Here is a 15900-nt window from a genome sequence, read left to right as displayed (position 1 = left end):
GAGTCCCTTGTAGGTTAGTTCGGTGCGTAAATAAAAAAATGATAGGTTAAGTTATATCACTTAGGATCGTAAAAAAAATTAAAAAATCGTAAAAAAAAAAATAGGTTAAGTTGTATCACGTAAGATCGTGATATACCTACCAAGTATAAATGGAAAAAATGAGTGCAGTGAAAATTTGTACTAAAACATCGCTAAACGCTAAAACATCGACAAAAAATTGTCAAAATATGTCAAAAACTTATATTCAATTGATAAAAAAAAATACCTACAAAATATGATCCTCAAATGATGACGTTCAAACAGTGCATAAATAAAAAAAATGATAGGTTAAGTTATATCACTTAGGATCGTAAAAAAAAAATTAAATAATCGTAAAAAAAAAGGATAGGTTAAGTTGTATCACGTAAGATCATAATATACCTACCAAGTATGAGTGGAAAAAAAATGAGTATAGTGAAAATTTGTACTAAAACATCGCTAAACGCTAAAACATCGACAAAAAATTGTCAAAATATGTCAAAAACTTATATTCGATTGATAAAAAAAAGGCATACCTACTAAGTATTGCGTAGAACCGGCCAATATACACTACTAATAGGGCGCAAATAATTTCATGGAACGCCATGGCATTATATCATTTACAACTTTCGTGCCTCCCGATGGTGTATGGTAACATCGCCGCCTTGTGATCAAGGGGTTCCGGATTCGATACCCGGTGGAGGCACATAGTGAATCGGATCCCACTTTAAACTATAGGCCCAGTCCCAATTAGCCTTACTGTGCATAAAGTAGACTTTAGAAAAACACAAATCAATCAATCAATTTTACAACTTTCTTTAATTTATATCGCACCCAGGACAGATTCCCGCAGTCACCTATCTACGGTTCTGAGCTGGATAAGACTAAGAAAAGCAGGCATTGCGATCAAGAAAAATTTACGAAAAGTATTTTTATTAGCATAAAATTTGAACATGTGGGCGGTAATTGCCCCCTGCAGGTACACTTGGCCGTTAATGTTTGCCCCTCCTTGCCCCCTCTAGAACACATTTCCGACCAAGGTTGGGGGGGGGGGCAATGCCCCCCTGCCCTCCTGTGGTTGCGCCACTGTGGACAATAGTTCAAAGTAGTATTCGAACTACACAGTGTGTCTCGACCGGTCATCTAACACATGGCAACTTGATTAAACTGTGTATGCTTTTAGAAGAAATATGAGTTCAGCCAATATGCAGTCATTGCAAATGCGCTGTTGCCAAACTAACTGTTAGCTGAAGGGAAAAACAGAGAATTCGCTGTGTCCAGTATTCAACTATTTTTTTATAATGCATACACAGTACACAGGGTGACCTATAATTAGATGTATTATCTGAAAGGGGTTAGAGTGGAGGCAAGTTGCAATAAATTTGACCATATGATTCCCTGTCCGAAGATTAGTAGCTTTCGAGATAATCGAACTTCTATTGTTTTTTTTTAAATGACAACTTTCCACATAAAAATACGAATTGAGAAAAAACAGCTCATTGTATGGCACATATTTCAGCGGCCTCTGATAGCTAACAAATAAGTGGTTCGTTGAAAAAAAAATCCCAAATAACAATCACATGTAAGTAACGTGTTGGTTTAAACTTACAAGTGGTGATAAGAAAATCCAATATTAGTTTACTTGGCAACATATGAATAACAAAAATGGTATGACACGAAGCGTACAAATTACTTAAATTACATCCTTGTGTCATCAGCTATCCAACAAGGTACAAATGTTGCTAACATTCACATTTGTGTACAAGAAATAATACTTCATTCATCTTCATGTGAATGGAATCAATGAACAATACAATTAAGGAACATTACACGTCTTGCCCAAAGTGGGCACCTCCGTTACGAATGCAGGCACGCAGGTTTTTACGGACATTTGTTCTCTTAACTCGTGATGTGATGGTGTCCTTGATGTGTTGACCAGCTGTTGAGATCCTCTCCCTGAGCTCTTCTTGCGAGTTTACCGGTGTCTTGTAAACTAAGTCTTTGGTTTGGTTTGATTTGGTGTTTTAAGTCCACTTTATGCGCAGTAAGGCTAATCGGGACTGGACCTACAGTTTAAAGTGGAATCCGAACCACTTGTGCCTCCACCGGGTATCGAACCCGGGACCCCTTGATTACAAGGCAATGACGCTACCACTGCGCCATGGGGGAGGCCCAAACTAAGTCTTTCATGTGGCTCCAAATGTAAAAGTTGCAAGGCGTCAAATCGATCGGGGTAAATCATGCTGGTAAATCATGTCACGTCTTGTAGCTAGAGGCACATCCTCCAACAACATTGCCATCCCGTTCCTCAAAAAATGTTCATAAGTGATGCCATTTAAGATCTGGGGCAGGAAAAATGGCTCGATCTAATGATTGTTGATGACGCCCATCCATACTTCTGCTGGGCGTGCGACAGTGGCTGGATGAAAATTACCCAAAGAAATGGATTGGCCGAGGCGGCCCGATTCCTTGGCCGGCTCGATCCCCAGATTTGTAGCCTTGCGACTTCTACATTTGGAGCCACATGAAAGACTTAGTTTACAAGACACCGGTAAACTCGCAAGAAGAGCTCAGGGAGAGGATCTTAACAGCTGGTCAACACATCAAAGACACCATCACATCACGAGTTACGAGAACAAATGTCCGTAAAAACCTGCGTGCCTGCATTCGTAACGGAGGTGCCCACTTTGAGCAAGACGTGTAATTTTCTATAATTGTTTTGTTCATTGATTTCATTCACATGAAGATGAATGAAGTATCATTTCTTATACACAAATGTGAATGTTAGCAACATTTGTACCTTGTTGGATAGCTGATGACACAAGGAAGTAATTTAAGTAATTTGTACGCTTCGTGTCATACCATTTTGTTATTCATATGTTGCCAAGTAAACTAAGATTGGATTTTTTTATCACCACTTGTAAGTTTAAACCAACCCGTTACTTACATGTGATTGTTATTTGGGACAAACGTTTTTCAACGAACCACTTATTTGTTGGCTATCAGAAAACGCTGAAATATGTGCCATACAATGAGCTGTTTTTTCTCAATTCGTATTTTTATGTGGAAAATTGTCATTTGAGAAAACAATAGAAATTCGATTATCTCGAAAACTACTAATTTTCGGACGGGCAATCATATGGTCAAATTTATTACAAATTGCCTCTACGTTAACCCCTTTCAGATAATACGTACATCTAATTACAGGTCACCCTGTATATAAATACAGTGAAATAATATAGTGAATGTTTCTACACGGAATTATACATACATGTAATATCATATCACTGCAGCATATTAGAACTCAAACTGACTCAGACTCGTAATGTTCGAGAACGCCCATGACAATGAAGGGTCATTGTGTATATTAAGACGAATTTAACACCCGTTGTTTTCACAAGACACAACTCAGCTGTCAAAAGGGTGACAACGAATAAAACAGACGGAAGGAAGGTTCCGTGGACCAGACATACGTGGGCAAAGCGCACAAGGGAAGTTCAAGGGCGAGAAGCGCACAAAGGGAATTCGGTTGGTCACGTCGTGGGTTACCCTTTTGTACAAGCAACTTGTATATTACTGGAATGACTAAGCCTAATCCACAAATACAGTCAGAAAATATACAAATATTTACAAAATGACATCCCCATCTACAGAGATAACTTTTACTTTTCTGTAGAATACTACAACCAACTTGTACAAGCTGCCTGGTGGCCTTGTCAATTGGCATGCTATAGACTTAAAATTATGGCACCATATTTAAAAATGTATATACAATCAGTGGCGAAGCGTAGAGTTCCTAGCAGGGTAGGCACAAAAGTGCGATAATTTCCATTAGTTGCTTAAATATGTAAAAAGAAAGGGAGGGGGGGCTATGTCATGGAGAGTGGTTCAATGTCTCTCCAGGCCGCTTCTTTACTTAGCAGTGGCGTGACGTTTTCAAAAGTGTTGTTACCGGCCATCAGTACGATAATTATGTCTTAGACGTTCTCCTCCCGCCCACCAGATGTCATCGATCTAGATTTTTGTTCATTTCGTTTCTTTTTTTTTTGTTTGTATTTTTTCAACCCCTGATTTATGCACACACCTCCAGAAAGAACTACCAATCATGGGACATCGCGAAAATCCAACGAATAGTGCTCGAGCCCTGTTGTCAATTCTTCATCACTTTTTTCCTAAATTTATTTTGCAATTGAGGTGAAAAGGGCTAGAACCCCATAATTTTCGGGTCAGTCTGACGTTTGTGCCGTGAGCAGACGACAGAATTCCGCACTTTCAGCGACTGTCAGTTTGGTACGTTCTACTGCTGCCAACTTAGTTTTTTTTAGCAAGACTTCCTCGCACGGAGGAAAACACCATTGTTATCTGTTGTCTAACTAAAGGAATGGTTGTAGTTAATTCCAGTCTTGGCTTTCTAGATAAATGAATTTCTGACACCTGTATGTGCAAGTAAACATAATTTAAATTTTGAATATTTTCGTCTCATTTGTTGTACTCTATGCTAATCGTGACGGTGAAAATGTATGGAGAAGGAATTAAAGATGATCAGGAAACATTGACATGACCACAATTAGGTCACCTGGCTTCGTAACGTGTTAGGATGACCACCACGGGGCTTTCAAGAAAAAAACATAAGTAAAGGTGACCTTTCTCATTCAGTGTGTATACTTCGCATCCTAGTTTGTTCTACCCCTTGTGTTAGTAGACACCTTTACGTGATAATAGAACATAGGATCCTTGTTTGGGACCCGGCAACACGACAGTTACTATGTAACATATAAACAGGGTATAATAAATGTAGTTGCTTGAGAGAATAGAATCCCAATTTTTAGTCGTAATTCAGCTCTTTTCTGCCAATCCAATGTGACAACACTGGCCTGTTCCGCCAGAACTGAAACAGACATGGCCCGCGCAATAACCCCATAACACAACAGTCTTTGTCCTAAACCCCCCAAAAAAGTCTTCCCTTGCATTGTACTCTAATTCCCTGCCCTCTTCTCTTGTTATCCCTTCAGGGTAAACGAAACTGCCTACCTCTTCGCTTGTGTCGGCTGCATAAAAAAATGTCTGCTTGTAATATCTATTCGACGACAGTGTTAACGCATTAAATAACGCTTCAACAACTTTTAATATATATTTTTATATATATATATTTTGCTGTCACTTGCCACTGCTACTTGGAAAGGAAAATATAGTTGAAAACATTTTAGAAATGATTGTTATAAGAAGGAAACATGAAAGACCAAAAGTGGGTCCTACCTTACCGACGATTACATCTTCGCTCAATTAAGAACTCGATTGTTCTTACATTTCAGTCCGGCACTTCTTGCATAAATCTGATCGCTGCACAAGACACGAATCACAAACAAAGCTCTACCGCCACGAACCTCGCGCTCCGAGCCAAGCTCCCTTGTAGCGTCCTGCTCAGGAGCGAGGGAATCCCCGTTCACGATAAAAATAAATTATTCTATTTCCAGTGAAAGTAAAACTACTTTGTAAATATAAGGCGTAGCTAGCATTTTAATTTACATAATTTGGTAAGAAGACTTACTTTACACATATAAGTTCTTTAGACTTTCTGTCTACGTTACGGTGTTGGGTGAATCGACAAGACCATCAGCACTCTGACCAGAAAACGAAGTCAGAACTACAGTACTCCGTAATTTTCAATTTCACTTACACTTGTCGATGAAAGGAAGGAAAACCTAAGTTTCGTACAAAATATGGAGAATGTACAATGAAATGGAAATATCTCTGCACGAACACAGGCTAATGTTTACAAAAAATGCCGGTACACCACAAATTTCCAACCCTGGCGGAAATGCAGTGTTGCTGATATTCTGTTCGTCCTAGTGGGTAACACCGCGAGGCCGGCCTCACGAGCACGTTATAAGCATACATACAGTACTCGTAAGATTAGGCTTCCCGCATATACGACCGTAGGACGGAATGTGAAGAGAAGAGGCCCCAGCAAATGTGCCTCACTCCGTGGAAAGTTCGTATATTGGACAGGGTTAGATTTTTTTTGTAATTATCATAAATTAAAATTCCAAACTTTTCCATTGCATTACATGTGTTTTGACGAAATAAGTAAATACACCTTTAAAAGAGTAATGGCGTGGGTAGGCCCGGCCTCATAGGACGCTTCGCCACTGTATACAATTTGGCGTTTTTAGTGTCGTGTCGCACAATATGTTATAAGTAATTAGAAAATAACATCATTTACAGAGATAACCCTTATTCTAGCTTCGTAATATACGCCAGTGTACGTAAGCATTTCAGCAAATTTCCTTCCAAGTACATATTCAGAACCCTCCGTATTCGTTGGTCAACCTAACCTAACGTAACCTAACCTAACCTAATAATAATATTAACGGGCTCAGTTTCAGTCCGGGTTAGCCTCACTGTGCATGAAGTGAACTTAAGTCACCAAATCAATTAATCAGGCAATAACAATATTGTCTCTATACTATAATTATAATAATACTAATAGCACTCCTACCACTGACAACTCCTACAACCCTCCACTCTACTATCTTAGTCATACGACCGGTTCCGCGAACCGGAAGTTAGGTGCAGTCAAGGCCACGAAGTCATGTGCTTTACCATCCGTTTCGATGAAATCTTCCTTGAAACAGCTTGTTGCCACTTGCACCTAGCTTCGCCATCTCACTGACACTCAATACTGCAGTCAGTGTCACACAGTTAAGTTAAAACTATTCAAAAACCTTCACAATAAAAGTCTAAATCTAGCAGATAAAGTACACTTTCAACCCAACAGGAGTTCCGATTACAGTGTATTTGTTGCTGCGTAAGCCCAGATTGAATTGTTTCAACAATTGGTGCAACTAGAGGCCTGCACAAGACCTGGAGCAGACCCGTTCGCGAGACATCGCTCCTGAAATGCCATGCAACCTGCGCAACACCCTCGCTTGAGCACCTTGACTGACCATCTGCCCAGATCGTTCTTGGCAGGTATCGAAAACCCGCCGGGTACCCGCAGTCGTAAGATACCTAGTAGGTCTCAGTGCGTTCATTCAATCAACTGCACGCCCCTCCCTCTGCATGACGTAGTTGCTTCGACTAGAAACTGCACCGGGCGCACACCTGTCTGCAGTGTTGCCAACTGCAATATATTTTCACTACTTAGAAAAGGGAACTCAAAGCTTCGTAAGCCACATCGCCAATGAAATGAGATTTACGAATGTTGCTACCCCCCCCCCCTATACACACAGATTGAAATAGGTTTTCCGTGGCACAGGATCCATAAGTACATGTCGTAAACAACCAATATACGTATAGATATATAGTGATATAGGGCAGGACTGAAACATGTCACGTTCGACGCTGAGGTCGCGAGTCGAACAACACACTGTTCTACTGCGAACACCAGGGCCGTAGCCAGCCAGGGGCCAGGGGCATTGCCGTTACCCTCGTTTGGGGGGCGGCAAGTACTTTGATAAACGTGCCAACAACAACAATCACAATAATAGTAATAAAGTAGCATGAAAGGCATTATTATCCTCATAAATCATGCAAAAAGGGGGTGGAAGTCGGTTCTCACGCATTTGTGTTGAAACAGAGGATTAGAAATATTTTTTCAGCACGTCAATTTCACATTAGCTAATAATGGAAAACAAGCACACAAACTGTTTTTGAAAGAAAGAAAGTGCATGATAAATGCATTCCAAATGTACATACATATAGCATGTAAAATTTCCATCTACAATATTTTCTTTTCACATGGAGCGACGTAAAATAAGAAATATATATGCTAACACTAAATTGTGTACATATTCAAAATTTCATTAAAGCATATATATTATATAAATACATTACATAATCAATTCATCCAACTCGTAACAAACCAACATTAATAGCAAATAATATCACGGGCCGCCATGGCATTCTCTGTTTTAAAACTTTTCTCACTTAGATCGTTCGGCGCCCAGGGCCGACTCCCGCTACCCCCTTGCTACGGCATTGAACTTGACGAGACTGTACAATATTTTATAATATATTTCTACTTTCATAAAATTTGAAATCAAGGGGTTGCAATTACCCCTCCATTCCCCCTCTGCAGGTGCGCTTGGCCGTCTGGAAGGAAAATGCAAGAAAAATATGAAAATTAATTCCATCTTAAGTACCCTTTAGCCCTGCTATTCTTAAATTCTGCTAGCCTGCTTTTTCTTGTACTTTAATGTTTGACCCACACCCTGGCCCCTCGGCTAAACTAAATTTCCGTCTAAGGTTGTGAGCAATGCTCCCTGCCCCCCTCTGGTTGCGCCACTGCGTGCCTGGTTAAGGCACCATGCAATGAAAAACAATTAGTTTTCAGTGAGGAGATTTTTGTTTGCTCGATCATTCATTTAGATAAATGAAGCTGTAATATTGCGTGCATTTCCTAGCAATAAGATAAAAACTGCTTACGCTGAACTGAAATCGCTAAGTATATAAATTCTCCTTGGAGGAGAGAGCTCCTCCTAGGACTTCATAGGATTTAGAAGCTACGTAAGTAGGCAACACTGGCTGAAGCCGTCCACGTGGTGATGAAACACCTGGAGCGACACGCTGCCGGAGGGCTGTTTCCTTCCAGCAGGTTTTGCAGGCGCCCGGGTCTTGTTGAATGCCCAGGTACCTTGTAAGCGCAGAGCGCCTTGAAGACCAAGAACCCGGGTAAAGACGCAAGTCGACTCGTTGCCGTGGGCAGGCGAGCAGGTATACCTGTCCTCGCGTGCAAGCGGGCAGCGGGTAGGTAAAAGGCAGACTATGCTGGCCTCTGGGTGCAACTTGCTCCCAACACTCATGGAGGGAAGGTAAGGTGGAAGGAGCTTGTTCTTTCGTTCCTCTAAACTGCACCAAATAGACAATTATTGAATGTTTTGTTCAGAGAAAAAACAATCGTACAGATATTTGATATCTTGTCAATAAAGACACCAAGGAAGGTGTTTGTTTTAAATGGGGAAAATGGAATGTGGGCTGAAAAAGGGAAAACAAAGGGACGTCAAAACCATGCAATCTTGTTAGTGTAAGATAAATTATCAACACTGTTATTATTTATTCCATGATCCGTGTTGAAAACTACAAAAGGACTTCCCTTTAAAATCCGGTCTCTAGTCACAACCTACTATTGAAGACATTACAATTCTCGTCAGAACAGGTGAATGGACCCACCTTTATATTACTAAACAACGAACAAAAAGAACATCATGGCAAACTGAATAACGGAGAGCTAGATTTTCCTTTCTTGGCGATACGCGCAAGTACGGGAGTGTTAATCCAACTTTACGTCATCACCCAGTGCATGAAGAAGCAGCATAAAGTTAGGCAAGCAGATTCATTCGCACGTGTTGAGCAAAGCTTATTAGAAAGAAAGAGGAGACAGAGAAAGGGAGCGAGAAATGGAGAGAGAGAGATCACGAAACCAAGGAAGTAGGTTCAGAACCACTGTGGATTGTTCTTCGACCGGTGATTGAACGTGAGACTCCTTGATTATAAGCAGATGTTAGAAAAGAGAAGAAAAGAAAGAAATGAGGTAGGAAATCAGAAAATGGAAGAAAGGAATAGACATAGAGAAGAAAATGAAGGATAAACTATAGAAAAAGTGAAAAAGAGATATAATATTTTCAGCCATGTGCAGCGAAGACCATCTAAAAATATTTTCTCGGCCCTTGAATCTGGCTACATCGCCCCTTCAAGTAATTGTAATTATGTTGAATGGAAAATGACGTTCCCTTTTGTTGGAGCCAAGGATTATGTCACGGTAGCTGCCCAATCTCCATACGCGGTATAGTTATGGGACTCTCCTTAAAGTTACGACTGCACTGAGCTCTTTCAGAACGTTACCTCCACCACGTTTCGGGCTAAGGTTCTGTCCCAGGGTTGGTCCCTGGAGAAACAATTGGGGGCGTTAAAACCTTAGTCGCACCGGATTTTACCCTTTGTATTAGAGGGTAAGACCTGTTGACCAATGGGCGACGAGTCAGAGGTAGAACAGGTAATTAACGTAACACAAATTGAATAGTTAATTGGCAGAATTTATTTAGTACGCACTCCAATAGAATGTTAATAAAATGGAGAAGCTAGGGGTGGAAGGATTAGCACCATAAAGGGGCAGGTACTTATATCAGGATCCCTGGACGCTGGAACGGCCAGCTCGGAGCTGCTCCCGCTGGCTGGCCTCTGGCTTGGGCCCCACGGCTTCTGGGCGGCCCTGTAGTCGATTATCCCCGTTCGGCATTGTCGCGCTCTTGCTACCCGATCTCGGTCCCTTGGCGTTCTCCTCCTGAGGCAGGTTGTTAACCCCATTTATAGTGCTCTCGGGAGTTCGGAAATGCTTGGGATAGGTATTCCGGGTATAACCGATAACGAGAACGTAGCTGTCAGAAAATGAAATGAGAATATATTTTTTTAACCATTTGGCAAGAAAAAATTAGCTCTTATTACTTGTATAAAAGGAAATTGCATACATTTTTCTTTATGGCAATTAGAAATTAAACTTTGTTATCTTCCTACATGTGGTTTATCTTCTCAAATTCAAATAAAATTCTAAATTCTGTAAAAAAATATCCAGATATTAACTCATTTCTACCACAGTAAAACATTCAGACACAATAAACAAAAACGTTAGAAATATACTCATAAGTCCAGAGCCATCTATTGTTCACCATAGCAAACCATATCCCAACATAGTAGCGATTTTTTTAAAAATATTTTATTTCAAATTATTCAATAATAAGTTATTATCACACAATATTGTAAAAAACTATTCAAATTTGTTAATATAAAACTTTGTAGAAATTATGTCAACTTGTATTCGATTCTGGAAAGAAAAAATATCAATAAAGAATGAGGTAAAAATTATCATGACAACTACTAAAAGAAGATGGCTGAAGCCTGAATTCGAAAATTTGTAAGTAGTTTCTTATTTCTTTATCCCAGGTTGCGTTTGTGTTTTACCGAAGCAAATTGACGTGTAATATTCGTATATTTTGCATCAAGTGCTTAAAAAACGTCATAACCTTTTACTGAAGTTTGTCGTTCTATCATTAAGAACATTCGCAGTGATACTGTTGTAACATATACAATCTTATTACAACGAACCTTTCTCTTTTTAAATAGTCTCTGCCGCAGATTTCACATTTTCACCATATCATAAAATTCTGGGTCTTGAAATAACCTATATTTGGAAGTAACGGTTCCCTTTTTTAATAACTGTTAGATATTTTGAATTAGCAACTGCAATTTAGTTACTTTTTTAGTAACGAAAAACAAGTTAATAATTCGTCTCGATGTTACTTTTCTTTGCGTTTTCATGCGCGTTTTCTCCTCCCCTAATCTTGATATGTACCCATGTATGTGCGTTATTGATTTATTGTCTTTATTTCACTTAGCTTCTTGTGCCACTTTTGTCTAATTTCCGAAAATGGAGATGAGTGACGATATGATGAAATTGATGAATTGAGCCGGCACCTGTGGCGGAGCGGTTAGCACATCGCGCTACGACGCCAGGGGACCAGGGTTCAAATCCCGGCTTGGGCATGGATGTCTGTGAGTCCCCATTCATCAATTTCATCATCATGTCATCACTCATCCCCATCATCGCAAATTAGCCAAACAGTGGCAGACAAGTAAAATAAAGCAAATCAATGAATCAATTGATGAATGGACACTCGCAAACATCCATGCCCAGGCCAGAATTCGAACCCAGGATCCCTGGCGTCGTAGCGCGATGTGCTAACCAATCCGCCACAGAGGCCGGCTATTGATTTAGTTTAATTTAATTCCCTTTTCTGCCACATTTGGCTAATTGGGAAGATGAGAATGAATGGTGATGGGATGAGAGGATTAACGGACAATTATACCCTGTCCCAGCTAACTCTGGAGCAGGGCCGCGCATAATGGCAGAGGAGGAGGACAGAAATCGAGTGGTGAAAGCTAGTGAAAGCGGGTAACTCCAGTCACCCATTACGCAATTCCGTCCCTCTCACCGTACATTGGTGGAGCAGTCTCGCATCACTACTTGCGCAGAGACTTGTTCTTGTTCGCCTGCTCCACAGATAGCTGGGACAGAGTATAGGGACGTCACAAGACGAGCCCCATTGGAAGATTATACTGCGGCCATGAATGAGTCTAGACCGCACAGGCTTTTTAGCCTGGTAAATGCAGTGCAGGGTGTACTGCGTGGAAAGGTCATGTGTGTGTGTGTGTTGCTAGTAAATGACCTACGTGATATAGCCTACATTTATTGAGAATAGTGTTTACATTGAATTTACTTACTTAAATTTCTTTATAGTTAATTTATTATGAGTCAATGGGTCCAGGGTTCGATACCCGGTGGTAGATCATAGTGGTTCGGATCCCACTTTAAACTGTAGGTCCAGTCCCGATTAGCCTTACTGTGCATAAAGTGGACTTAAAACAACAAATCAATCAATCAATCTACATATTATATGATAATATAACGACATGTAAAAATTAATGTAGAAAGTAACGAAGAAAGTAACAGTCTGTTTGCAATTCTTGCATATTCATAAAGTAACTGTCGAAGTAACTCGAGTTGTAGCTGTTATAAGGTAAGGAACGGTAAATGCAACGGACTCATTTTTCAAAATGAGTAACTTCAACTACGCGAGTAACTTTTCGGGTGATGTAATGAAAACTTACTTCTTTTTACATACTAACTTTCGTAATGTATCGTTACTTTGCAGGTGAAGAACTGGTGAACGACTTTCTGAACTCCAACATGGACGTTTTATTTCCGCAGTACAAGTGGGCTTACGAAGAAGCATACAGCGCTGTCTTCAAGGACATAGCGAATAGAATATTTGCTAAAATACCCTATTCTGAAATTTTCCCAAAATAGCTTTTTTTAAAACAGACAATTGTAATTTATTTACATATATTTATTCAAAATATTTATTGTGCACGAAACTTTTAAAAATAAATTTTAATAATTAAATTACAATGTGTTTTATTGAGCCTAAACTTTACTTCATACACAAACTAAATGGAACAAGTTCAGTGTTCGGCTCCGAATGTTTCGGATTCGAATCTCGTACTGGTCTTAATTTTGTTTCTCACTTGTAGGATCTGAATACATCATCATCGCTGCGAATAGCCTAAGTGACGTGAAATGTACAAAATATAAACAACGCAAACATTTAAAGCACTATGAAAGTTAGAAAAGGTGAGGATATTTTTTTCTCAGTAGGTCAAGAAAGTTATGATGGGCTATCATTAGTTCACATTTATACAGATTATCTTCTATTTCAAACATTTTTTACTTAAGATAACAAGATATTTTTGAAAAAAATATCTAAACAGGTTAAAAGATGCATTTTCGAGAAGTTTTATTAAAAACTACGCTGGTGCACGTGGTATATAATGCGACCAGTAGATGTCGGGGATAGTTACTGTCCTTACTGGCATCTACTGGTAAATCTATGAACTACTTAAGCATTATCAGTAATGGCAGGCAGGCTTTCATGTAATATTTGACTGTGCAATAAAAACATGATGCAGGTGCAATAATTATAATGTGCACAAGCACCAAAGTATCTGTATTAATAATAATAATACAGATTGTACGAGAAATAAACGTCTTGTGTATAGATTTCAGTGTGTGTTTTGTTATAATTTGGAATTGAGATTAAATCTTTCGCTTTGTAATGATTAGGAGCTCGGAAGTTGAAGACCTTAAAATAGCCAAAACAAAGACCTATAACAAGACCTAAAAATATCAAAAAAAGGACCTAAAAACGGAAAAAAGGACGTATAAATGTGATCCAAATTAATTCATAACTTCAGTTTTAATTACATATTTAATGAATAAAAAAATACAAAATTCTGGTGGTATGGAAAACACAGTGCGAAAAAACTGAAACCTTCAAAACAAGAGAAAGTTGCCACTTACAGCGCGACCTTCCAGACAAGTTACGGTTAAAGGACCTTGTACCGTACCTGCTTTAGTCGTCCAAATATATATATATATATATATATATATATATATATATATATATATATATATATATATATATATATATATATTTATTTACTACAGAAAGGATGTTTAAGAGGTGATGAATTGACGATGATAGGAATTGAGAATGGGCAGTAAAAAGGTAGTCGAAAGAAGGTGAAGTTGCAAAAAAAAAGCCGTTAAGACCTAAAACAAGGCTAAAAAAAGGACCAATAAGCCAAAAAAAACGCCGAAAAAACAAAAAAGGACAAAGAAAACCCACTTTTTTCTGGTCTACAATGACCCAAAATGAACATATATCATGTTGGGCCTCGTCTTCGGATACTAGGAAAAACAAAAAAAAGGATTTTTCCTCAACTTCCGAGCGCTAATAATGATGTCTCGCGTGTTTGATACCCAATTTCAAGTACTTTGTTCCTTGGTTGAATATGAAGGGGGTTTAGGGTTCAATCCCCCCCCTCCAGAAACTTCTGCATGTTGTGTTAATGCAATTTCAGAAATCAACATGTGCAGCTAATTTTGAACAACAGGGTGTGGTTTAAAAATGAACATTTTTTAATGTAACGTAACTAATGCTACGTTTCATTAGACAAAAATACACACACATCAACTACACCATTATACATTGCCATTTGTAAATATGCAGAGTTACGTTCACGTGTTGAAAATTACGTCCTGCTCCACGTAACCAGCATTTCGTCGTTGACGCTTGGTCAATCTGCGATCGAAATCGTCCATGCTACATTCCAACATGCGAATAGCAATGTTTCTACTTCAGCGCACTTCCTGTAGCTTCAAAGTTCTTCTATCAGGTACATCCTGATTCCATTGGCCGATGGAATAGGATCGTGTCTAGCGAGATTCAGACAACGTCGATATTCTCTTCTCCCAGCGGCAAAGGGGTCGCCATTTTTATAAAACTCCCTCACAGCTACAGCACGTTGATCTCTGCTCCAGCGATCCATGTCTGTAAATGGTGTACATTGGTGATGCCAATGACAATCAATAAGTGTTGCCAACGCCATTACAGAAACTCTCCTAGCGAAAGGAAATTAACCAACCTTTTATGTCACATCCTGTAGATATTCAAAGCTTCATAAAAATTAAACAGGAAGACAATACTGATAGATTGCTTTGTTGGGATAAATGAGTCAGAATTTTCAACTATTTGTAATTTTCAGAAACCTGCGAGAAACAGGTTTTATTCTTAAACCACAGTCCACCTGCGATCCCATCTATTTTCACTTCTGGCCCTCCACTTTCCGGTGTTGTTCCTGGTACAGAGTGAAAAATTCTCTGCTTGTTGCACAGGGAATTATTCCCTGTGTTGTCGACAAGATTGAAAAAGAGTTCAAACCTGGAACCTCTGGTTTAGCAGCGCGTTATGCTCACTCCATAGCGATCGGTGAAGTATATAGAATTACCCATATTCGCTTCCATAAAACCTATGCTTGTATAGTGTAAGCAGCATACTGTTTAGAATTGGACCAATTATAAGTGTCACACACACACACACACACACACACACACACATACGTGCATATGCTACCTTGTGGGGACTCTGTTAGTGCACATACACTGTGGGGACCGGGGGAAATCACAGTCGTAGTCTGATGTGTTTGTTGAAATTATGTGACAAATAACACAGTAAAACTATAAACTCCCGAAAATTAAAAGTAACCTACATTGTGAGCAAATTATACAAGAAAAACGTTTCCTATCCTTGTGGGGACACCAGTCCCCACAAGGCCTGTGAAATCAGGTGGCCTCGGGTCCCCACAAGGTCCATTAGATTCATGAAAATTTGCACATACACTCCATACACACGATTGATTCTGTACAGACGCTGTGGGGACCGATGTGTAAATAAGTTTCAAAATGCTACCCTGTTGGTACTTGACAAT

At 39.4% G+C, this 15900-nt stretch overlaps 1 protein-coding gene across 1 annotated transcript in view; it reads left to right on the top strand.

Annotated features, from left to right (window-relative positions):
* The window catches only part of LOC145994314 (uncharacterized), an 82035-nt gene extending 69097 nt beyond the window's left edge, over positions 1–12938 (top strand). The window contains exon 6 of the mRNA XM_083130417.1: positions 12726–12938. Within this exon, the coding sequence (XP_082986543.1) occupies positions 12726–12880 (155 nt within the window). The 3' untranslated portion in view covers positions 12881–12938. The remainder of the gene's footprint in view (positions 1–12725) is intronic.
* Positions 12939–15900: the final 2962 nt, after the last annotated feature.

Source organism: Lepisma saccharinum, chromosome 10 (genome assembly GCF_977018435.1).
Source record: "Lepisma saccharinum chromosome 10, izLepSacc3.1, whole genome shotgun sequence".
Lineage (NCBI taxonomy): Eukaryota > Metazoa > Arthropoda > Insecta > Zygentoma > Lepismatidae > Lepisma > Lepisma saccharinum.
This window is presented reverse-complemented; position numbering and strand designations above follow the sequence as displayed.